This window comes from Salvia miltiorrhiza, chromosome 2 (genome assembly GCF_028751815.1).
Source record: "Salvia miltiorrhiza cultivar Shanhuang (shh) chromosome 2, IMPLAD_Smil_shh, whole genome shotgun sequence".
Taxonomy (NCBI): Eukaryota; Viridiplantae; Streptophyta; class Magnoliopsida; order Lamiales; family Lamiaceae; genus Salvia; species Salvia miltiorrhiza.
Window position 1 is genome coordinate 45108895 of NC_080388.1, and position 25492 is coordinate 45134386.

The following is a 25492-nucleotide window of genomic DNA, read 5'->3' on the forward strand; positions in this document are numbered from 1 at the left end:
GTGGCTCGCCGGATGCCACAATGTGATTTATATTATGTTTTTTTTTTAAATGCAATGGCAAAAACGACTTCATTTCGTACCATATTATTTTAAAAAAATTCACTCTGAAATTTAAAATTGACTCCTATCGTGTTTGAAATTCATGCTAATAACCTAGAATTAGGGATAAACACGGTAGAATATGGTACGAAACGAAGTCGTTTTTTCCATGTCATTTAAAAAAAATAGAATATAAATTACATCGTGGCATCCGGCGAGCCACATCACATTTTTGGTAACTGAAAAATAAATGCGTGATATAATTGATAAAAACCTGATAGTTTGAGGGTTTAGAGAACATTTCGAAAGTTTTAGGATATTTTTGATAAAATGAGTATAGTTCAGGGGTTTTCATGATATTTACCCTTCTAATAAATTCCCGGACTTTTATATTTAACCTCATAACGGTCCTTTTTTGATGAAGTTGCTTATTCATCAACTTTTGTCTAAATATATTCAACTTTGTTAAAAAAAATCAGGTTTTAGTATTTATGAATGAATATTTAATTGTATTGCGTTCTCAAGCAAAATAGGTTTTGCTTCATCATCGTTAGTTTCATCCAACTCCAACACGCCATTTCACATGCCATTTTTTATATTTTTTGTTTTATTTTAATTATAATTAGCATTGTTTAAGTTTCCAAATCTCTTTGCCTTCTTCATTGTTTATTCCCATTCTCTTCTGTTACAAAGCAACACAACAAAGCGCATAAAAATGGCGATTTCCACAACGGCGGCAATTCCTATCGTCGGTGAAACGTCGCCGTTTAACAATTCCAAGCTCGCTCACTTCTCCTCTCTCCAGTTTTCCAGTGAGCTCCGTATTTCCCAGTTTTCAAACCGTTGCCTGAAATCTAAGCCCCGCCATCCAACGCTTGCGCCGGTAATTACGTTTATTTGTGTGTTTGTATGCGTTATTGTGTGTGCGTTTGTGTGCAGAAACCAAAATAGTTAGTTGGAACTTTCATTCTATTTCGAGGTTGATCTCCGTTTGAATTGTTGTTAGATTATGATGCAATTTTGTACAGCCGCTGTGGAATCGTTTCTAGTGTTTTTTCGTCGCTGCTCAGAATTCGCATTGATGTTTGGATTATTTGTGATACCTGCTTACCGTTTTTAGTCGAATTATTTGAATCTTGGCAAACAAGAAATTGATGCAGAGTTTCTAAGTTGCACGTGAATTTGTTCAAGATTCTGATTTTACTTGGTTTGGTTACAGAATTGAACGTGAATATTATATGAGTTCTTTAAATTTAAGCATACTGAAAGAAGGCTTTTTGGAAGATATGGAGTTTCGACTGTTGAGCATTTAAATGCTGAGCTTTATCTTCAATTCTTAGGAAATATAGCATCAAAGGTCTAATTTGATGGAGATATAGTTCCCTACATATTGAGCTCAGAATACGTGCACCATATTGACTTGTTTGTGTGCATGATACTACTCTCTATGAATCTTGATGAATATATCCTTTGAGGTAAATGCAGTTTTGGCTGAAGCTCATGTGTCTCTTCTATGCCTCAAACAAAGGGCTTCTATAGCATTAGCTTACATAAATTCAAAGAAAGAAACAAAAATGGAAATGGCATTTTGTTTTTTGTGGGGGGTGAGGTTTTTTTGGGCAAATTCTCTTCCTCGTGTCATTCTATACTACTAGTCCCCTTGGCTGTTGTTCTTTCTCTTCCCCCCTAAAGGCTGTTACTTGGAAAAAGAAAAAGGGTGGTATAGGACAAATGTGAAGAGAAAGTCTGAAATGGATAACTGAATCAAAGTTTATATTACTTTTGAGTGTCCTTCTTATTACTGGAAATTCTTCTTCTGAAATTTCTGTTGCTTGTGCACTGTTACTAGACTATCTGACTTCATAATCTATACTTTGCATTTTGTTCTGTAAGGTTGCATCAAAGAAGCAGTCATTCACTTCATTTGAGGAGTTGTTGGAAAATTCTGATAAGCCAGTTTTGGTTGACTTCTATGCTACTTGGTAATGCCTCTTATATTTGTCCACTTTCATCTCTATATATATCTTTATCCAAGCTGTATGGTGCTGATTTACTCCTGGATTGTATAATAAATTAATAAGCATATAATTGATGTTTTCATAGCTCAATGAACATTTCCCCCTTCAGTGCCTCCCCCCCTTCCAACTAGATTCTAAAGTTTAGTTCCTCGATGCTGCATTTACACACTTCAGTTGGTGAGGCCTTAATACAATTACGTTTTCCTTTTACCTTCTCAAGGTGTGGTCCTTGCCAATTTATGGTTCCCATTCTTGATCAAGTTGGTACTTCAATGAATGATAAGATCCAGATTGTTAAAATTGACACGGAGAAGTATCCCAGCATTGCAAACAAATACAAAATAGAAGCATTGCCAACTTTCATTTTGTTTAAGGATGGAGAACCATTCGATCGCTTTGTAAGTAATTATGTTTTGTTGCATTATTTGATGCTGATTAAATTTCTTACTTCTTGTTTATAGTTTTGTGCTTAGCCAGAGAAGAGGAATGGATGATTGCTTTGAGCAAATGTTTCACTTGTCCAAGTGTAGATTATACAACAGTTAGGGCACACCAAACACCAAGTATAATTCCTTTTGGTGGTATATATAGAAGAAGGCCTATATGAGATGAGATTATGGGTTCTGGAATGAGAATCTTATAAACCAAACTTGTTTAGTTGTGATATCTGTTATTTGAAATCCTATTACTATTTGATTCAGCTGGAAAATGGTACATATTATACCTGAATTAAAACATCATCTGAGGAGAAAGTCTTTTCAATATTTCTCTGATCTGCTTAAATGAACCTATTTTAGTGCATCCAAGGACACATATATATATGTATGTATGTATGTATGTATGTATGTATGTATGTATGTATGTATGTATGTATGTATGTATGTATGTATATATATAGGCAGACGGACGGTAACTAGTAACTTATTATATTATTTTAACATTTTTTATCGATAGAGAAATGCAAGTTAGGCCCCATGAATACATTTGCAGGCCTTGTCACTATATAGGCTTGACACTTTTTAGTTTGATTAATTAAGCATTAAGCTGAAAAATAGGTTTTGCCACTATATCAGGATGTCTATTTTTTTTTTTTTTTTTGAGGCAGATTGGTATCAGGATGTCATATGATGAAACTACTGCAAAATAGTTTTCTATTCCGGATTAATAATTACTCAATGCTTTGCAGCCAGTGTTAGAAATTTGTTAGAAATGTGAACCCTTTTAAGCTCCACGATGATTAATTTGCTGATTTCTTCTTGTGGCATTGGTAATGATTTCTTAAATTTCTTAATTACATTTTTTATTTTTAGGAAGGTGCAATGGGCAAAGACAAGCTTGTTGAACGCATAGAAGCTTCGCTAGAAGTTAAACAGTAGTGCCAGTTTGTGGTGAGCCAAGATGTCTATACATATATAATTCCTTCAGAAAGTATATATAAACTGCAGTTACACCCAAACTGACTGCTCACACTTGAATTTTTCTCATCTACCAGGATATAACGTGATCTGATAACAATTGCAGAAGGTTATAAAGGGAAATGACAGAAAGTGTTGTAACTTGTAATGTGGCTATGATTATTGATTCTTCTATTTAGCATATCAACCAAACCAGACAGATTTTAGATCATGCAACTTGTTTGTTTTTGTTGCTCAAATATGTGTCAAGAAAATGAATTTCATATTCTTGTGAATTGAATTTTATCAGATGATTGATTATGAAAGAAGTCTTCTCATTTTTATATAAGTTATTATATACGTTCAGAAATCATCATGCTCATGATCCATCAGCACCCAGGATCCATCTGCCTGCTGCACCATCCCTTTGTTCTTCTCACACCACCAAGAAACTGGGGCACGATACTCATCCTTCAACCCTTTGATAAACTTGTTGACGAGCATGATATCGTGTTTAATTTCCAGCTTGAATCCCCCCCTACTCCCCTGTGTCCCCGCAACCCCATGCAGGTAAGCCTCCAAGTTGTGCCATATGATTAAGTTCCCTTGCCTCAAGTAGTTCGACTGGTCAGTGTCGATGGCTAACTCTTGGCCGACCTCACTGTAGCCCATGAACGGGTACGTTGGGACTATATCCCGTGCATTCTTTACCCGCAGGATATGCAGATTGTCCAAATTTGTAACGAATGCATGGAAGCTGTTGTCCCCAACGCGAGGGCTGGCAAACACAAAGGCCGTGACCAGACAAGCCTTGTCGGGCATGTCCCGCGGCTTGTTGTAGCCGTTGACAACAATGTCAACTGCGTTTAAGGTAGAGACTGCTCCCCCTAAACTGTGACCTGTGATAGTTATGCTGATCTCCTCATTCTTGTACAGTTCAACCAATCTCCTCACCTCACCAAGAACCTTAAACACATCAAAAACTGCTTATAACTTGCAAGAAAATAATTTTATTTATTTTTTACATGCTAGAAAGAAATCTATATTACCTGATGCCTTGCACTGGTCTTGTTGAATGGTGATTTTGGATCTGCGCAAGTGTAGACGGAATGCCAGCCGAAATGCACCTTCGGTTCATCACTGCCTCCAAAGATTTCATGTGCAGTAGTCAAATTGAACTCCAAATCATTCACCCATTCAAGATTTTGAACCGTCCCACGCCACGCAATCAGGATGTCCCTACGGCCTATGGCTGACTTGCCTTGGTCCGTGGCTACGGCCACGTACCCCATCCAGTTTGACTCCCTGGTCCATGACTCTCTGGACCACGACGTGATGAACAAGGCACCGGCTACTGGAGTAGACGACGTTGCATACAAGTATTTTGTGACCCGATACTTGAATGGATTGCCATTATCTATCCCGACCTTAGTGAAGAGGTCTTTCTTTGCATATCTGCAGCTCCCTGCGTATCTCGATGCCTCCTCGGATATGAAAGCGTCGTAGGTCACCTCGGCCATCGTTCCATAATGAAGTATGTAGCGACGCAGATCGTTGTCTAAAGGGTCTAATAAACCTTCCCATTTCTTTTCCCCACTCAGAAGCTTCCATCTCTGGCCGATGCTTCCTTCTCCGGCGGCAATGCCCTTGTCTCCCGCGACTATCTCTCTCTTCCCCCAATTGAAACTACTCAAGATCATGCCTGAACCAATTAAGCAAATGCAGATCTCTTACAATTGTGGTTTTCATAATTCATGCACGAAAATTGCTCAAGATTTGTTTCATGCACCTTCATCAGTTCACTTGTTTTGTTCATTTTAACTTTGTTACCAAATATTTTATATGACCCATGAGTTAGAATTTATACATATCAAAAAGAAAAAAATAATTAAGGCAACATACCCATATCCGTTCCTGTACACGAACCAAAACAAGAAACTGCTCCTGCATGTACAACACCACGAACACATAACTCATTGATTCTATATATCTAAGTCGAAAGGGATACATAGTTAACAAACATGAAACATGCTGAGATAATAACATCATAAATTAACTTGTAATTACCTCTTTGCCTTGAGCTGAGCAGCTTCTTCTTTTCTGCGTCCGACACTTAGCTAAAACTAAGCATATTATATACACCACGGTGGCAAGAAAAATGCTGAACTTGCTTACGTCGTATGAGATAGCAAACAAGCTAGAAATGGCAACATGTCATCAATGGTTCCGAGATTGTTGTAAAATTAGTGTAAATGCAAATGTCTATTTTGGATTTGAAGGCTGAACCATGCACTCAACGTATAAGCAAAGATTAACTTCCCAAAATCTGTTAAAAATGACGATTTTGCATTATTCGACTCATGTGATTATGTGCCGAAGCAATTAATTTTCCGTGCCTCAAACTTATCTATTTATTATATGAAAACACAGTTTGTGATAAAACGACAATTAAAGAATCATGTTAAGGGTATTTACAAAACTCAACAATACTCAACAAATCTCATATATTTTCTCTCTTCTCTCTCCCCTTTCGTCACAAGTTTCTTTCACTTTTCTATATATACACTATCTCTCTCTCTCATATTCTCTTTTTCATATTTTTGTAATTTTTTTATAAAAACAATCAAATTTTATTTAAAAAAAATATTCAATATATATCTTAAATTAAAGATAAATACAAGATCTTTAATTTGATATAAAAATTATCAAATATGAATTTGAAACAAATAAATTATTATACTTTAAAATTTTAAGATGTTTATTTTTTCTCTCCTCTTTTTATTTATTTTTATTTTTTTTAATCAAATTTTCATATTTTTTGTCTTTTCTTGTTTACACGGTTGTTTTAAGGTTGCCGTTATTATTAATATTTTTTCTCTCTCATTCTCTACAAAATTGTGTTTCTATTCTCTTCTCTTTTGATAAAAAATAAATAAATATCATTGAAACATTATATTTATATGTTGGATTATTTTATTAAGCATAACATAAAGATACCTTTAATTCTTTTTGTGGAAAATATCACATCTCTTTAAGACTAAACAAACGTTTACTTTTTTTCTTTGATTTCCTCATGTATATAAATTTAGTGGCCTTTGCACATTAATTTTAAAATATATATTAAAATTATCCAATTATTATATATATATATTTTTTATTTAGCATACTCGCTTATTTTTTGGTTAAATTTTGTGCTGAAATTCTATATGAAATCTTACGTACCATATTTGTCGATTACTAATACAATATTAATTTGGTCATATTAAAACAATGTCATTTACGTTTAAAATTAGCACCTAACTAAATAAATTAAGAATCGAGGTATTAAATTGAGAGAAAGTGAGATGAATGAAGATAATAAGAGAAAATGACAAGAAGTAATCCAAGAAATCAAAGTAATAGATAGAAACTCTTTTTGCTACAACAAATTTGATTAGATATAAGGATTATGAGAAAACGAAAATAGGAATGAAAATAATTTTAGGGTTTTTAATTGTCTAACACCCTGAAACGACGTTGTTTCCATCCAACTGACATTATATCTATTTTACCACACGGTCATATTTATGTCAAGCTGGGATTATATGAAAAATAGAATTCCAAAAATGATTTTTTTTTTAATTTATGATTGTGAATGAAGGTATTTAATTACTATATAATAATAATGTGTGATGTTGTTGGGAACCTTGTGGAATATCCTAATCTTTGTTTTGATGATACCAAAATTCATAGGTCTTAATTGTAATAGACTAGAACAGTTTTGAACTCAAGTGTTAGAGTTCGTTTCTAGTTTAGTATGCGGTTCTGAAGACTGAAGGACGAAGGACTGAAGACTGAAGACTGAAGATACCAGCTGAAGTATCAGTTGAAGAATCAGTTTGGAACTGATTACTTAATGCGTGCCACGTGGACTCAGCGGACTGATACTAAAGTCAAGTATCAGTTGAACATTCTTCCTCGGACTGATCTTCCAACGTTCAAAGGAAGCTACGTACTCACAAAAGTACAGCCGCATTAAATGCAGAGATCTCGGGATCTTATCTCTGCAGAGGTCATTCCTGTTTGGTGGTTACTTTATCAGAGACGTCACATCTCCTGTCCCTCAAGAGAGCTGTTTCCACCAGACAAGGAACCTCGAAGATTGAAGCCTCAGCCAAAATTCGAATTGCTCTCCAACGGAAGAAATCTTGAGGACGTTCTACGCCAACGGATCTATTCAAGAGTTCTCCTATAAATAGCGCTCGAGGATCACTTCAACCTTCACCGATTCAACAACATAAGCTGAAGCTCTGCCAAAATTGCTACTCAGCCTAAAGCTTAACCTCTCCAAAGCTTGAATCGAAGAAGAGAATTCCAAAGCCAAAATCAGTCACTGTTGATTACATACATTCTCTTAGACCTTAGGCAAACCTCTGTTTACCCAGAAGCCAAGGTCAAACTTGCTACAAAGAACTTGTTCTTTGCAGTATAGTTGGCACTCGTTCAAACATTCTTTCCGAAAGAAAGATTTGAGTGTTTGAGTGATTCGGAGTTCAGAAAGGTACTCTGACTCTGAGATTCTTAGCGCGGGTTGTGCTAAGCAAGAGAAATCCGACACGAGTGAAGTGTGGGTACTGAAGGAGGGTTTTCTTCAGTGGTACAGTTGTGTGCACCCGGCAAGCACACGGTTTGGTTTGCAGTGCACCTGTTAAGCACTTGCGGAGTGGATTGTTGGTCTGATCAACCGACCGTGGATGTAGGAAAGGGTTTTTCCGAACCACGTAAAAGTCTATGTGTTGTTTACAGCTTTCAGTTTTACTTTCCTACTTGTGCTGTTTCAATTGATAAACTGAATACTGAATAACTGCAAAGAGAAACCTAAGACCAACAACGTGCTCAACCGAGGCTATTGCGAAACTAAGTTTAATTTCCGCTGCGTATGATATCAATCTGACCGATCTATCTTTTGATAGTCAGGAAGAGTGTTATCATCTCTGTTTTAGCAAACTCGACTGAAGCCCATAACTGCATCAGTTAAGTTCCAGCAACTTAACTGATAACTCCTTACTGAAGAGCTTTCAGTATCAGTCGTCAACCCTGTTTGGTCAAAACTGTTTTCAGTCAACAGGCGTCATTGTTTGCATGTAAAGTTTCGTTTAGATCTCTATCTTGAGATCCCTCACTTCGAGGAAAAGAAAAATAGCTCATAGGTGTATTTCCCCCCCCCATACACCTATTCGAGACCCCCGGGACCTAACAGGTGTCAATTGCCATTATAAGATAATTTAAATAGTTTACAAATAATTAATTATAAATATATGTTTATATACCATGTTCAAAATTATAAACAATAAAATTTTATAAACTTTGAAATTATACATTTTTAGCAAAAAAATTTATTTTAGAAATGTATTTAAATAAGTATGTTTGAAGGAGAAAGCTCAAGCAAAATGATATATTTCATTTTTATTGGGATTTGTTTTTTGGCATTAAATAATTATTCAATTCTTTATTAGTATTCTAAAAAATTCTAATAATATAATTTATTTTCCTACTGATCAATTGAAGCTTTTCTAATAAGATGACATAGGTGATGAGCTAACTTAGAAAAAATAATTTTATGCATGATTAACTCATGTTTTAAAAATATATATTGTGATGTGAATACTTTTTTTATTATTATTTCTTCGTTTCTTTTAATTTGAATGATGTGTTTATTCTATAATTTTAGGGAAGAAAACAAAGTTATGATACTTTTGAAAATTATAAAATAAAATTAAGGATCTTTACTGAGTAATTGATGTAGATTATTTTATTTTTTAAGAAAAAATAATTTATATTTACTTATATTCTAACTATATTTAATATTTATTTTTTTTATTTATTTGATACATCATTTAATTTTTAATTTTTATTTTTATAGATTAACATGATTAAATAAAGAATTTTAAAGGCCGAGCCACAGGGGACTCGAATCCAAGACCTTCGGTTTTAGACATTAACTCCTAATCGCTTAGCCGATACACACACTACATCGTTTAATTTTAATGCAAAGCTATGTTCGCTGTACATCGCACGGACGAGTGTACTAGTATATTTGAAAGAAGCACTTCTGCAACAACAAGGTCGTGGCTGTCTAACATTCTGATATTAGTTAAAACATGCACCAAATGAAAGACCTTGCTTTGAAGATACTAAGGTTAGGCTAATTTATGACAAAAATAAGAGATGCTTATAAGGCAAGGAAAATAAGCAAGCTGATCTCACTTTTGTGCACAAGATCGTCTACTCAAAATTGGTTTAACTTTAATTTAGTACTTTATTTATTTTGTACTCGTGTGTCTTCGACCAATTTCGAAGGAGAATCACGAAACAAAATTAAAGGGGCGTTTACTCTGAGTTATATGATGGATTGGTAAAAATTATCTAAATTAATCTATCACTAAATTTGAAGGATTAATTAATTTTGCAATTTTTTTTTACTAATATCTTATCATTCAAATATTCAATTTTATGTTTTATCAATCCATCTTATCACGTTTGGTTTGAGTGATAAAGCATGATTGATAAAATAATTCACCTTAATCAAGTGTTTGGTTTGCATGATTGATCCCGTAATTGATAACTCGGCCCGTACCTAATCACCTAAATGTGTGATTGTTCAGCCACTAAATCAAACACCAACATGCCCCCTAAGATATTCACGTGATGGAAGCTGGATTGTATAATTTGGAATTTCTAATCGAATAATCTAAGGGCATGTTTGTTTGGCACGGATTCTGTCCTGGGAAAGTAATCTGATTCTAAAATATTAAATTCCTGTGTTCGATTAAATTTTTGTCAGATAGAGAAAGTAATCATAATCCTAAAAACAAGGAAAGTAGTACAACTTTCCAGGATTCTTATTTCTAGCTTTTCTTAGGTATTCTTTTTCCTCATTCTCAGGATTCTTACTTACATATATATCCAATATAATTTTTTTATAAAATGAAAATTATTATTATTATTATTATTATTATTATTATTATTATTATTATTATTATTATTATTTTAAGAAAATCATAATTTATTTTTTATAATATTGAATCATACTTATTATTATTATTATTATTATTATTATTATTATTATTATTATTATTATTATTATTATTATTATTATTATTATTATTATCTAAGAAAAAAAATGAATTTAATTTTAGAATTATAAATCATTTAGTTAATCTTAATAATGTACTTTGTTGTTACTATAAAATTAAGGGTAAATATCACTTTAAACCCCGAACTATTTTCACACTATCAATTATATTCTGAATTATTGAAAATAATTTTTTAAACCTCAAAAATTATATTCTGAATTATTGAAAATTAAGGGTAAATATCACTTTAATTCTTACATATATTAATTAAATATATTTATTTAATGATACAATCCATAATCCTAATAATTAGTTTTGATATTTCCAAACACTGGATAATGAATCTATTAGGATTCATTTTCCATTGAATCATTTTCCTGGGAATAACAATCTCAATTCAGATTACTTTCCTGATAAACAAACATGCCCTAAAAGTATTGTTCAAATGAAGGTACATGACTTTGGGGATATAATGAATGTGATATTTTTGCCCAAATCAATAACTAAAATTGATTTACATCTTATATTCTTAAAAAACTAGCGATAACATGTCATATAGACCAAGACGAGAAATGGAATATCATTATGTAATTGCAAATGTCATTTCTCACATTCTTAACAGAGAAAACATATGAGTATAAAAACAAAAACTCCGTTGTAGTCTAGTTGGTTAGGATACTCGGCTCTCACCCGAGAGACCCGGGTTCAAGTCCCGGCAACGGAAGATTTTTTAATTGTTTTTTAACTTGGATGTTTATATCTCTACATAAACATTTTTTGAATTAAATATTATTGTATGGTTTAAGATAATACTCCCTCCGTCCCATAAGCTTAGGCTGATTGGGATTTTCACAAAGATTAAGAAAAATCATTGGAAATGAAAATATATAAGTAAATTTCCTAGTATGCCCATATTTATTATCTAATGATGTATTAAAGTGGGAGTAAATTAAAGAATTAAATAGGGATATAATAGTAAATGAGTAAAAAAACATTACTTTTTATGGAAACAAGCCTATATAAATGGGACATTCAAAAAAGGAAAACAAGCCTAAGCTTATGGGACGGAGGGAGTATAATATTAGTGACGGTGGTGTTCATGATAATAATAAAATATTAATGAAAACAGATCGGCTGCTGCGTGCTTCAATAAGTTGAATCAATAACTTACAAATTTACAATTGTATTAATGCACCTATATATACAATAATGCATGCTAACACGAAAGTCTACCAACATGCCCAATTCTTGAAGTATACAAAAATTGACATGATAATTAATCGGTAATACTTATTGCACATTAAGTTTTTCTTGCTAAATCCCTCTTGTGCGTTTACTTTCAACTTAAATAATTTTTTGGAAATTTTGTGGGAAATTAAATTATATGGTCTCTACCTTGCTCGCTCTACATGTAATGTCAATGTGTTTGGCCATTCACTGTACACATTCAAGTTAATTAGTCTTAATTGGTTTAATAAATAAGAATAGAAAAGTGATGGTATAATAGGCAGCCATAGCTTACTTGTTGGTGGTGCGATCGACCATATGTGTGTATCTAGAGACTAGAGTTACGTATACGTCATACGCATAGGGGTGTAAATGAGCCGAGTCGAGTATTGACAAGCTCGAGCTCAAACTCGATCTATATGTATCAAGTTCGAGTTCGAGCTTGAGATTTTTTAGCTCGAGCTTGACTCGATTGCATATTCAGTGAGCTCGAGCTCAACTCGGTTCGGCTTGATTATTGAATCTTAATCGAGCTCGAGCTCGTTTAAACTCGTCTCATACATACTTCAACAAATTGTATATATTATAGGATATATTAGTAATTAAGCTATATAGTATAGAGATAAAATCATATTTTTTTTGAAAGCTTGATTAGACTCGCGAGCCTAATGAGTCGAGTATGATGAAACTCGAACTCAGGCTCGATACATAGTCGAGTAGCTCGAGCTCAAGCTCGACTCGACTTATACCGAGTCAATTTCAAATAATTTTGAGTCGATTTCGAGTAGCTCGCGAGCTAGCTCAATTCACTTACACCCCTACACACCTCTTTGATAAACTATTTATGTGCCCTATACACTCTAACTAGACAATATCCATTTAGCGAAGGGATTGATTTTAATATTAATTACCGTATCCATTTAAGGAGATGTTACGGTTACAAATTACTGCAATTAGGGGTGGGAAGATAGGGTATCGGGTATCGGGTACCCGACTACCCGACCCGAAAAAATCGGGTATAGGGTACCCAATACCCGAAAAATTAGGGTATCGGGTCGGGTTCGGGTATTAGGGTGGTCTAAAAATCGGGTATCGGGTATACCCGATCGGGTATCGGGTATACCCGAAATACCCGAATTAATTCCTTCCCATTTCCCAAGTTTGACTTTTCCTTGAATCCCTTCCCTTCGGCCGCCCCTTCCCATTTCCCATTTCCCATTTCCCAAGTTCCCTTTATTTTAAATTGAAACCAAAATCCCAATCTCAATTCTCTCTCTCTGCTTTCCCATTTCCCAATTCCCCAATTCCCGATTCCCTTCTGCTTTCCCATTCCCCAATTCCCCAATTCCCTTGAATCCCTTCTGCGCCACCACTCGGCGCGCCTCCCACTCACAGCGGCGGCCTCCCACTCCCCGTCGAACCCACCCACAGCGGCGCGCCTCCCACTCACAGCGGCGGCCTCGCACTCCCCGTCGAACCCACCCACAGCGGCGCGCCTCCCACTCACAGCGGCGGCCACCGCCCCGCCTCCGAGCTCGAAGCACAGCAGTCGCCAGCACAGCAGTTCTTCCTGTTTCTTTTTGCAAATTTCTCTTGAAATTTTCGGGTGACTTTGAGGTGTCTAATTTCAATTCATTAGTCGGGTAATTTCGGGTACCCGAATACCCAAATCGGATACCCGACTCGGGTATTAGGGTACCCGATTTCAGAATCGGGTTCGGGATCGGGTAGGGGTTTTGTTCAATTTCCGGGTTCGGGTACCCGATTTTTTCGGGTAGGATACCCGAACCCGACCCGATTCCCACCCCTAACTGCAATATATACAACCTAATAGTTAGTTAAACACCCACACAGATACGTACTCTATTATTATACTAACATAATACTATGTTTACTTTTTTAGATACAAGATATACTCCATATTATATCATAAAATTATACTCCTCCGTTTACAGGGCGTCCGCCCAAATTATGTCAATTTCTTTTTAAGGCAATAGTCCCACCATATGCTTTAATATTTTATCCTTGCTAACACTCTTTATTTACAAAAAACTCATCTCAAATTCAATTTCAACTACACATCTCATAAAGTGGTGGGACAATTTCTTCATTATATCAAAATTATCACCAATTTTATTAAATCTTGTGCCCAAGCAATTTTACATAATTTTGGCGGACGGAGGGAGTATATATATATGGTTGATTATAGTGAAAACCGTAATCTAAAATAAGAATTGAGAATACTACACTGATGTGTAAAGTTATTGCATTCGTTGTTCAATTAATTTTTGCCAAGATGAATCGAGAATTCTATTAGATCTTAACTTTTTTTTTTTGAAGTTACAAGAGGTATTTGAATACAATTAATTATGCAATCGGCACGCAGGCGGGACCTCAACACCACTCAACAGTGGAAAAACATCACATCAACAACAATACATCACCACATAAAATGGAAAAATATCACCGCATGCAGGTGAGAAACGCTTTGCGTATGGGATCTCAACACCGAACAATATAATACAACAACAATAAATCACCACATAAAATGGAAAAACATCATCGGACGCAGGCGGGATTGAACCCAAAACGTGTGGGACCTCAACACCAAATAATATAATACAACAACAAGACATCACCACGTAAAGTGGAAACACGCAGGCCTGATTAAACTCAAAACGTGTGGGACTTCAACACCAAACAATATAATACAATAATAATACATCACCATATAAAGTGAAAAAACATCACCGCACGCAGGCGGAATTTAACCCAAAATCTTTCACAAAGAAAGGTCTTTGAGTCCCTTCGCTTTGCCGCTAGAGCAATGCCTCGTTGACTTTCCTAGAATAAGGACTTCTAATTAGGGTCCAGTTGCTATCTCGGGTAGATAGAAAAAATATAGCAAAATCTCAACTGTTAATTAAATGGCCAGTTAATGCCTCATCTAGCAGTAAGATATGCGAGTCCACATACCCTCAAACATCTTTCCTACATAAATGCCACTTTAAGTAACCCAAATCACATCACAAAAAATAACAAGTGCACTACTACATAGCATATATATATACCTACTAGTAACTCATATTATAATTTTACCTTGAATTTCAATCTATAATATGGCCGAGGAGAAGCGCCGCCACCACCACCACCGCCACATGGAGGAGGAGGAGCCCGTCGAGGCGGCGACCTACTCGGAAACCGCCTATACCATCGACGGCCCCGAGCAGTACACGAAGACCGAAAGCTACGCCGCCGTTGATCAGAACAATGGGTATGAGAAATTTGAGATAGAAGAGAAGCAGCACAAGCGCAAAGAGCACCTCGCGGAGATAGAGGCCATGGCCGCCGCCGGTTTTGCCTTAGTAAGTCATCATATACATTATATTACTAAATATGAATATTTTTAAATGTTATAATTATCTCATCAGCTTAAGTTTATAGACAAATAATATTTTTTGTTGGTGGTATAATAATTATATAAGTATGAGAAGCGCGAGGCGAAGAAGGATCCACAGAACGAACACAGGCATAAAATAGAGGAGGAGATAGCAGCGGCGGCGGCAGTGGGAGGCGGCGGTTATGCTTTCTATGAGAAGAAAGAAGCTAAAGAAGAGGAGGAGAGGGCTGAGGGAAAGAAGCACCGCCACTTCTTTTAATTCATACCAACTAGCTAGTATATGTTTATATATATACATATCATGCTACTTAAATAAGAAAAAATGGTGTGTGTTTGTGCGTTTGTGGATGTTAATGTGTTACTAGTGAGTGACTGTGTGTGTGTGTGTCTGTGAAAAGAGTAGTATCTATCATAAGAATATATCTTGTATCATCCATGTAATTGTTTCTCTTTTGATTTGGTTTGGTGTATTTTGGATCGAGCGGTACAAAAAGATCCTAATATAAATCGATTTTTAACCAATTTCTATTTATACAAATTACCGATTTCGTCGGAGTCTGGAAAAAAAAAATGTTGATAAAAACCGATAAACAACCAGTATCGTAGGTATATAGAACACCTGTCTTTATCAGCGCCATGTTTTGTGCTCACTGCTCATAGGGATTAGGATCCCCTGCTGTGCACAGCACCATGCTGTGCACAAAAATAAGGTGATTTACATTTAAATAAGGAGAATTAAAAAAAGAAAAAGAAAATACAAAAATACTAACTTACCTTGTTTCTGTGCACAGCATGGTGCTATGCACAGCAGGGGATCCTAATCCCTGCTCATAGACACTGCCGGCACTGCAAAAGATGTTTTCTAATAACAAAATAATGGAATGGAATAAAATCTAATTATTAATAAAATAAAAGATATATGTCTTTCATCGTCTTCATATATAAATATAACTAGCATTTGCACCCCGTGCAATGCACGGAAAATATTTTTATATTTCTAAATTTATATAAAATTGATATCAACTCAATATCATATTTATAAATATAATAAAAGTTTACTTTAATTAATTAGATATACTTTATTTGAATATTGAAAAACAAAAAAATAAAAAAACTTCACAATAATAAAAATTGATATTATATAAAGACAAAAAAATAAGTTAAAGATAAAAAATTAAAAGATAGATTTATTCAAAAAAAGATGAGAGAGGAGAGAGATTTTCTTAAAAAAATTAATCTTTAAATATATACTCCCTCCGTCCCTGAAATAAATTCCTCTTTGGGGACGACACGGGTTTAAGGAAAAGTTGTAAAGTGTATTGATAATGGAGAAAAAGTGTTATAATTATTATTGGAAGTTGTGAAAATGTGACAATTAGTATTGAGAGTGGTAAAAAAGTGAAAAGTAAGAAATGGAAAGTTATTTGGGGGAAGTCCCAAAAAGGAAAAAAAAAAAGAACTTATTTCAGGGACGAAGAGAGTATAACTTTTATATTTCAAATAAATTTTTTTACAAAAAAATAGTATATCAAATTAAAATTCTTATCGTGATCTTTAATTTGATATGCATATTAAATATATTATAGTAATTAAGTGGGATCCATAATTTTAGAAAGAAATAAAACAAATAAATAAAAAATTAAAGAAAAAGAAAATATTTTTTTTTGTAGATTATAGAATTGTAAATAAACCTTTTATGAGTTAGTGAGGTTAAATATTTTAATTAGATGTGAGAATGTAAGTGAGAGATAGTGAGATTGTGAATGTATCATTTAATTCATAACCTTCATATTAAAAATATTTTTAAAATTGTCATTTAAATCAATTTGAAATTGAGAACTCCCTTTTTAATATAGTACTAGTATTTGCACCCCGTGTAATGCACGGAAAAATATTTTTATATTATATATATATATATAAAATTAATATTATTCAATTATCGTATATATAAATATAACTATGAAATTAATTTAAATAAAAATATTTGAGTTAAATATTAAAGTAAAATACGCACTTTCCTTTTTTGACTGTCTCATTTCCTTTTTGACAATATACTATCTCTCTATACCCAATATTTAAATAAAAAACACCAACTCACTTTATCTAATTTTACACATTTCTTAATTTCCGTGTCGAAAAGTTATGAGACACTACTATTGGGACAAATGGAGTATAAAATAATAACAAACAATTAAAATATTTGATATTATGAAAAGTAAAAAGAAGTTAAAAAATTAAAAAATATTTATTCTAAAAAGGATGAGAGAGTGAAAATTTTAAAATGTTGATATTTAAACAAATACGAAGTTTACATTTTAAATCAAATATTTACATAAAATATATGAAACTAAAATCACAATTGCATAAGATTTACCTTGCTTGCAGCAATATCTGGAGCTAACCAACTAATGCTGTCACTGATATTTTGTGTCTTAGTGCTTTGATGAAGAATAGCATGTTCTAATAGTCTCTCTTACCTAACTCGCAATTTCTAATAATTATGCACGGATGCACCTACATATTGCAGAATGAGCAACTAACAAATAATGTAAGTTGTGCTTCTTTTCTTTTCTTCTGTGTTTTAGATTTTTGCTCACTGTCCATTTCATTCGACAAACACTCACTTTTACCTAAAGTTATATCAGCTGTTTATACCATATGTTTTGTTTGTGCTTGCGTGTGATCTTATCTACTGCTGTGTCTAACCATTCAATGGGTTTATTTGGTTTCCATGATGTAAGCATTAAATCAGAGTCTTTTATGATTACTCTCTTATTTATATCATGCAAAATGCAATTTGTTTTGTGTTGCTTTAGACAGATGAAGGGATAGCCTTAAAGTTTCATTGAATGGTTTATCGTTGTACAGATGTGTTACTTGATAGTTTCATTACCTGAGATTCATTTCAGTCCTAGCTGTTCTATGTGATCCTTTTTTATTTGATTGCAGTGGATTGCCAAAGAAATTTCTCTGTTGCAAAAGCGTGCCAGTGAAAAAGGATGGCTGCCTACTTCATTTCTTTAAATTTTACAATCGTGTTAATTTTTCATTTAGCATTTGAGCATTTTTTAATTAGAATCTCGGTAACATTATCAGTTTTGGCTAATTGATGGAAAAGAGTTGAATTCAGAATTTAGGAGAATAATATTTTGTAATGTGTCTACTTGCAGAAATGACTAAAGTTTTTCTTACAAAGAATGTTGTCTTATATTGCTTTCAGCGGATCATTCATCTGTTGCTTTGTTTTTTCTACTCCGCAGATGGCTTTAGTGATGTTCTCCTTTTACCTCTACATAATCTTTACCTGAATAACTTTGGACAAATCTATGATGCTATAACAATTGTGATATTGCATCTTCCAGAATATAAACCTTAAAAGTTTTTATCCAACAGCTTCATGTTTCAAGTTGGGCATATTACTTCATTTTGCTGTTTTTTACATTATTTTTGTGTGGGTGGTAATTTGTTATCAGATCTTCTATTCCGTTGTTGCATAGCATTGTTTACTTAACCCCTAGAATTTACAAAGTTCAATACCTAGAAAGAAGAAAAATTATTGCTTAAGGTGGTTAGAGCTTGAATCTACGGTAGCTGCTTCTTGTGAAAAAACAGAAATAAGTGCTTCTTCTCCAAAATCGATTCTTAGGGAGAGTTCTGATGTCTCCAGTGTCTTATCTCTAATCTCCTTGGATTATGTCATTCTACGCTTCATCTTTCACTCCGTCATATATTAGTATATTATACACTTGTCATCTTCTTCAGCTCAGCATCATATTTGATCATTAAAATATGCCAATTTATATCTTTTGGAGGTCTCTCTATCTTTGATAGCCCTAGATAAAGCAAGATAGATAAATAATCATGTTTTATCTAAGCGTTTGATAGCAATATTGATTAACAAGAAGGCCCGCATTAAGCAAGAGCTCCGCTCTTATATCACTATTCTACTGGGAAATTTAATATCTCCTCCCCCGGTATTAGTTATCTAGGTTTTATTTATCTAACTTTTATTTATCACCCTTTATCTCAATTTATATATCAAACACACAAATGTAGCTGTAATCCTTGCAACTTGGTGTGACACTTGTACTAGCTTAAAATATCTGATAAAGATTACTGTCTACACTGTTTTCTTGACCGAATGACTTAAAATTAACCATAATGGATGTAATTATTACAGGTTTGATTCACTTTAAAGTAAAATGGCTATTGTAAATCATTTGTGTTGCTTGGCATAAATTTGATTATATGCCTAAGAAGATTATAGAGAATGAGCATCGGCTCTGGTTAGATTGGTGTTTATGCAAATTGCGAACTTGTGCTTCAATGAGACAGCAGAATTCGACGTTTACTGTTTTATGGTATCTGAAGGAAGTTTGGTGGAGCATCCCTCATCCAGTCTCTAATTTACTTTTATGTACTGTAAGAGGTTTTGTAGCAAAAAGTAGATTTTAAGGGGAATAGTTTCAACATTATGCTGGTCATTTCAAGCAAAGGATATTAGACTTTATCAAATATAGATTCGTATGAGTGTATGGACTAATTAAATTTGTTTGTTTCTTACAAAAAAGGTGTTCTGAAAATGTGATCATTTTCATATGATGAAGGAATTAGAAGTTGTTGCATGAGGTTAGTTGGGACATAAATTGGTATATGATGTGATATTCGTATGTTACTATAGTGGATGAAATTGATTATTTTGTTATTGCATATATGTGGTGTATTTGTATAGTCTTTCTTTTTTGTGGTTAAGGCTTAGGCTGTGATTTTCATGGATTAGGATTTAGGTAATATCTGCTGCCTCCCGAGACTGTTATGGCTGATCTGAAGGGAAGTTAGTTGGCTTAGCTCAACCTGAAAATAAGTTTCCACCCATTTGCAGTTCAGTCACACCACCTAAGCTTCCCGGACTCACTCAGTTATCCCATAACTTGAGCAATTCGAGTTTGTTACTAAGATCAAGCCTCTCTAGCTTTATGCAATTACCAAACAACCGGTTGAAAATGCAGCGACGAGGAATGTGGCCAATGAAATTGAAGCCTCTCTATGTTCCTAAACTTTCCAAGAGCTCGAGTGCTGAGAGCTTTTGAAGCTTCGTATACTCGACAGAAAGACTTCCAGTGAGCAGCTGGTTGGATCCGACTCCGAGGCTAAGGAAATTCAACGTGTGAAATCGACATATATGTGGAGGTAATGATTGAGATGTTGCTTTTGTATCCAAGAAGAGGAGGGATCACACCAATGTTGCTTTTGAATGTCCTTAAGGAAAGGGAGGTCTTGAAACTCGAAAGGAATCGAGCCGGGTAAGTTGTTTATGTAGAGATCAAGCCTCCTCAACTGCTGCAGCTGCCCAAGCTCAATAGGAATGTTTCCTTCAAGATGGTTCTCAAAGAGATAGTATAAAGGTAGACAGTTTCCCTATTTCTCTAGGTAAAGAGATTCCCATTCATTGCTAGCAACTCCAAACTAGTGAAATTACCTAAATCAGGAGGAATCTCACCAGTAAAAAGATTATTCCACAGAATGACAGCGGTGAGTTTTTGCAGCTGAGAAGGGAAAGGGCCCTCTAGCTTATTCTCACCCAATCCTAACATTCACACTCACTAATCTCAACAGGGAGAGGGCCTTCCTCCCAGCCCTGATCATCCTCAGCCTCTTCAAATGCCCAATAGACGACGGGATTTCGCCTGTTAGATATATCACAAGCTCCTCAAGGGAGACAAGATTGCCAATCTCATTTGGGATTTCTCCAAACATGTCATTCTCACATAGATACATCTCCGTGAGGGATGTGATGTTGCAGAGTTGAGATGGGAATTCACAATGGAGCCTATTAGTGCAGAGGTCTAAAACTTCAAGATTTTACAAATGGTGAAAGATAAATTTCCAGACAAGTTGAAGCCACTAAGATTCACAGAGACAACCTTAAATTTGGAGCTACATGTTATGCCTGTCCAGTTGCAAGAATTGGAATCCATAGGATTCCAGTTTTGGAGATTAAGGTAAGGATCAGTGATAGATTTCTTGAATTCCAAGAGAATGGTCCCCTCTTCATTTAATGATTGAATTGGAAAAACTATGCAGCAAAACATTATTGTCAAATGCAAACTCTTGTGGCCTCCCATTAGTGAATAAAACAAAAGGGAACTCAATTAAACAAGATAAACTTACAGATGAATATGATGCTGCCTTTTAACATGTCAAAATGGAAAGAAAGGAAGAAATGTTAAGGAGGAAAGAAATATATTTAAGAAAGAGAATTGAGTTTATGTTGAGATTACTTACAAAAGAGCAAATTTTAGCCATCCAGCTAAATAATCTCACAATTCAAGAAAAGATGGTGCCCTACATTGCTGCATAGTGATCACTTAAAAACAAGATTAATGAATAGAAAAAACAGCAATAATTGATGATCTTGTGAGCCATAAAGCAAGCAGAAAGGCCAAGAAACTGAAATAGGAGCAAAAGAGAAACAAAAAGGAATTGGGTTTTGAGCTCTTGAGTGTTAGTCAAAAAGTTGCAGGCAGAGGTTTCAACTATTATGGCAAAAGTATCAAAAGATGCTGCCATTATTTTCAACTTCATTGTCAAAAGTTGCTGCTAAGTTTTCAACTCTTACGGCTCAGTTTCCCTATAAATGGAGCCTTGCAGCAACACAACCAACACACCAAAAACAGAAATCTTCTTCTGTTAGTTGAGAGAGCAAGAGTGAGTTGAAGAGAAATCTCAAATACGAGAGTTTGAGGGTTTGAGACAAAAGCTTAGTTAGAAGCTTTTGGTGTGAGAAAATTAGATAGTAATTTTCTCGGGGTATAACGGGTTGTGAGTTGAGTGTTGTGAGTGTTGTAAACACTGTATATTTTTCTCCCTTGTTAAATAGATCTGCAGCAGCTCCGGAGACGTAGGCATAATTGGCCGAACTCCGTTATCAAATTTGTGTCTTTATTATTCCGCATTTATCTCGCTCTCACATATCTGGTTAGAGGGAAATTGCACATAATTTCCCAACAACTGGTATCAGAGCCACGTTGGTGGCAGATACTTTCTGATATATTTTTTCGCTGTTACTATTCACGTGAATAGTGAATTCCGTGAATAGTGAAATTTGTCGGCGGTTCCAGTTTGTCGACAAAAAGGTGTTCTAAACACAGGTGGTTAGCTGAAAAAAATTAGAAACGATCCAAGGAGTCCAGATCGAGTGGGAGCGATGGCTGCAGATGAAGGAAAGGTGAAAATCGAGAAGTTCGATGGTGCGGACTTTGGCTTCTGGAAAATGCAGATTGAAGATTATCTGTACCAGAAAAAGTTATATCAACCTCTCTCAGGAAAACAACCAGAGGGCATGAAGGATGAAGACTGGATCCTTCTCGACAGACAAGCCCTCGGAGTAATTCGACTGACGTTATCCCGTAATGTTGCCTTCAACATAGCAAAAGAAAAGACCACGGCAGGTCTTATGACGGCTCTCTCCAGTATGTATGAAAAACCATCGGCCTCAAATAAAGTTCACCTGATGAGGCGATTATTCAACCTACGGATGGCGGAAGGTGCATCGGTGGCTCAACATCTCAATGAACTCAACACAATAACAACCCAATTGAGTTCTGTGGAAATTGAGTTTGATGATGAAGTTCGAGCTTTGATTCTCTTATCATCTCTACCAGACAGTTGGAATGCTACTGTTACAGCAGTTAGCAGTTCATCGGGAAACAACAAATTAAAGTTCAATGATGTTCGGGATCTGGTATTGAGTGAAGAAATTCGGCGGAGGGAATCGGGTGAATCGTCAACCTCTTCGGCTCTACACACCGAGTCTACAGGAAGAACTTCAGAAAGAAATACAAATCGCAGTAGATCCAAATCTAGAAGAGGCAAATCTAGATCGAGAAAGAAAGATCTTAGCTGCTATAATTGTGGCAAGCCGGGTCACTTCAAGAAGGATTGTCGAGCACCAAAAAGGAATGGTGGTGCTCAAGAATCTGCCAACGTAGCCGAGGAAGCAGGTGATGCTATGATTCTAAGCGTCAACAACCCGATTGAATCATGGATTTTGGATTCAGGGGCATCATTCCATGCTACCCCATGCCGAGAAATCATGGAGAACTACGTCACTGGTGATTTCGGGAAGGTTCATCTAGCTGACGATGAAGCTTTAAAGATCGTGGGAAAAGGTGATATACGTTTGAAGCTGCCAAATCAGACTACTTGGAAGCTGCAAAATGTAAGACACATTCCCGGTCTTAAAAGGAATTTGATCTCGGTGGGTCAACTTGATGGAGAAGGTTATTGTACAACTTTCTCAGATCATGAATGGAAGATTACCAAAGGAGCACTCATCATTGCTCGTGGAAAGATGAATGGTACTCTCTATGTAACCTCAAACTTAGAGAATATCATTGCAGTAGCAGACGCTGAAGGGGAATCCAGTTTGTGGCACCAACGGCTTGGCCATATGAGCGAGAAAGGGATGAAGACATTACTGTCAAAAGGGAAGCTGCCGCATCTGAAGAAAGTAGATGTCGGGCTTTGTGAAGATTGCATCTTTGGCAAACAAAAGAAAGTTAGCTTTGCAAAGATTGGCAAGGAACCCAAGACGGAGAAGTTGGAATTGGTTCATACAGATGTATGGGGACCATCACCAGTTCCATCTCTTTCAGGCTCAGTGTATTACGTCACCTTCATTGATGATTCCACACGGAAGGTGTGGGTTTATTTTCTGAAGAAGAAATCAGAAGTCTTTGATACCTTCAGAAAATGGAAAGCGATGGTGGAAAATGAAACCGGGTTGAAAGTCAAACGGTTGAGGTCTGATAATGGAGGCGAATACAGAGATAGCAGATTCAGAGAATTTTGCGCAGAAAGTGGAATTAAGATGGAGAAAACAATTCCCATGACGCCGCAGCAAAATGGCGTGGCGGAGCGCATGAACAGAACTCTGAATGAACGTGCCAGGAGCATGAGGATACATGCCGGCTTGCCCAATATGTTGTGGGCTGAAGCTGTCAACACTGCGGCCTACTTGATCAATCGTGGGCCATCAGTCCCGTTGGACGGGAGAATACCAGAAGAAGTTTGGAGCAAAAAGGAGGTAAACCTTTCACATTTAAGAGTGTTTGGTTGTATTTCGTACATACACATTGATTCTGCTCAAAGAAGTAAACTCGATGCAAAATCTAACAAATGTGTTTTTGTTGGATATGGCGGAGACGAGTTTGGCTACCGATTTTGGGACTATGAAAATCGGAAGATCATCCGAAGCAGGGACGTCATATTCAATGAGAATGTGATGTACAAAGACCGGATGACAGCAGAATCAAGAAGCCCAAACAATGATGCTGAAACAAAGGAGGAATTCGTTGAGTTTGAGGAGATTTCTGAAAAAGATGTTCAGGTCAGTCCTGAAGCAGTCGATGGCGAACCAAGCACGCCAGTACTAAGACGCTCCTCCAGAGTTCCCAAGCCAACCCAACGCTATTCGCCTTCTTTGCACTATCTGTTGTTAACTGATAGTGGAGAACCAGAGTGTTATGATGAAGCCATGCAAGTGGAGAATTCAGCCAAGTGGGAGTCTGCCATGAAAGATGAGATGGACTCACTCATGTCAAATCAGACATGGGAATTAGCTGAATTACCACCTGGTAAGAAAGCACTTCATAACAAGTGGGTTTTCAGGATCAAAGAAGAGCATGACGGGAGCAAACGCTACAAAGCGAGATTAGTTGTCAAAGGCTTTCAGCAGAAAGAAGGTGTTGACTACAATGAAATTTTCTCTCCAGTCGTGAAGCTGACTACAATCAGACTGGTGTTGAAAATTGTAGCTGCGGAGAATTTACATCTTGCGCAACTGGATGTAAAAACAGCTTTCCTTCATGGTGACTTGGAGGAGGAAATCTATATGAAGCAACCAGAAGGCTTCATAAAGGCAGACAAGAAAAGCCTGGTGTGCAGGTTGAAGAAGAGCTTGTACGGTTTAAAACAAGCTCCGAGGCAGTGGTACAAGAAATTTGATAGCTTTATGGGTGACATCGGTTTCACTAGATGCCAAGCAGATCATTGTTGTTATATTAAGAAGTTTGACAATAGCTTCATTATCTTATTGTTATACGTAGATGACATGCTCATTGCAGGTTCAGACATGCAAGAGATTGATAATTTGAAGCATAAATTATCAAAGCAGTTCGCAATGAAAGATCTGGGTGCTGCGAAGCAAATTCTTGGCATGAGGATCAAGAGGGACACAAAGTCGGGGACTTTGGTGTTGTCGCAGGCTGAGTACATCAACAAAGTACTCTCCAGGTT

General features: G+C 35.6%; 3 protein-coding genes, 1 long non-coding RNA gene and 1 other non-coding gene across 6 annotated transcripts; 3 read left to right on the forward strand and 2 right to left on the reverse strand.

Annotated features, from left to right (window-relative positions):
* The first annotated feature begins 558 nt into the window (after positions 1–558).
* LOC131011653 (uncharacterized) lies at positions 559–3800 on the forward strand. Its single transcript, XM_057939432.1, has 5 exons — positions 559–922; positions 1933–2021; positions 2278–2455; positions 3368–3445; positions 3550–3800. Exons 1-4 carry the CDS (start codon positions 755–757, stop codon positions 3431–3433), a joined length of 501 nt encoding a protein of 166 aa, XP_057795415.1. The 5' UTR covers positions 559–754; the 3' UTR covers positions 3434–3445; positions 3550–3800.
* A 14-nt stretch (positions 3801–3814) lies between these two features.
* Positions 3815–5933, reverse strand: LOC131011652 (phospholipase A1-II 1-like). Of its 2 annotated transcripts, XM_057939430.1 has the most exons (3): positions 5519–5933; positions 4501–5153; positions 3815–4417 (listed from the first exon to the last, which is right to left on the reverse strand). In XM_057939430.1, exons 2-3 carry the CDS (start codon positions 5149–5151, stop codon positions 3815–3817), a joined length of 1254 nt encoding a protein of 417 aa, XP_057795413.1. In that variant the 5' UTR covers positions 5152–5153; positions 5519–5933. The 2 variants fall into 2 exon arrangements, with proteins under 2 accessions (XP_057795413.1, XP_057795414.1); XM_057939431.1 differs by lacking the exon at positions 5519–5933 and having other exon boundaries at positions 4501–5246.
* A 5284-nt stretch (positions 5934–11217) lies between these two features.
* TRNAE-CUC (transfer RNA glutamic acid (anticodon CUC)) lies at positions 11218–11290 on the forward strand. Its single transcript has one exon. It is a non-coding gene; the product is annotated as a tRNA-Glu (tRNA).
* Positions 11291–14080: 2790 nt separating this feature from the next.
* On the reverse strand, positions 14081–21687 carry LOC131011655 (uncharacterized). The gene is made up of 3 exons (XR_009097065.1): positions 21479–21687; positions 21365–21382; positions 14081–14637 (listed from the first exon to the last, which is right to left on the reverse strand). It is a non-coding gene; the product is annotated as an uncharacterized LOC131011655 (long non-coding RNA).
* On the forward strand, positions 14754–15713 carry LOC131011654 (abscisic stress-ripening protein 5-like). Its single transcript, XM_057939433.1, has 2 exons — positions 14754–15158; positions 15279–15713. Exons 1-2 carry the CDS (start codon positions 14913–14915, stop codon positions 15450–15452), a joined length of 420 nt encoding a protein of 139 aa, XP_057795416.1. The 5' UTR covers positions 14754–14912; the 3' UTR covers positions 15453–15713.
* Positions 21688–25492: the final 3805 nt, after the last annotated feature.

Bases quoted from the DNA above. Each gene is read 5' to 3' on its own strand.
- LOC131011653 (XM_057939432.1), top strand. From the start codon at position 755: ATGGCGATTTCCACAACGGCGGCAATTCCTATCGTCGGTGAAACGTCG. The intron at 2,022-2,277 runs GTAATGCCTCTT...TACCTTCTCAAG, and splicing joins GTTGACTTCTATGCTACTTG to GTGTGGTCCTTGCCAATTTA. The intron at 2,456-3,367 runs GTAAGTAATTAT...TTTTATTTTTAG, and splicing joins GAGAACCATTCGATCGCTTT to GAAGGTGCAATGGGCAAAGA.
- LOC131011652 (XM_057939430.1), bottom strand. From the start codon at position 5,151: ATGATCTTGAGTAGTTTCAATTGGGGGAAGAGAGAGATAGTCGCGGGA. The intron at 4,418-4,500 runs GTAATATAGATT...GATGTGTTTAAG, and splicing joins AGACCAGTGCAAGGCATCAG to GTTCTTGGTGAGGTGAGGAG.
- LOC131011654 (XM_057939433.1), top strand. From the start codon at position 14,913: ATGGCCGAGGAGAAGCGCCGCCACCACCACCACCGCCACATGGAGGAG. The intron at 15,159-15,278 runs GTAAGTCATCAT...TAATTATATAAG, and splicing joins CCGCCGCCGGTTTTGCCTTA to TATGAGAAGCGCGAGGCGAA.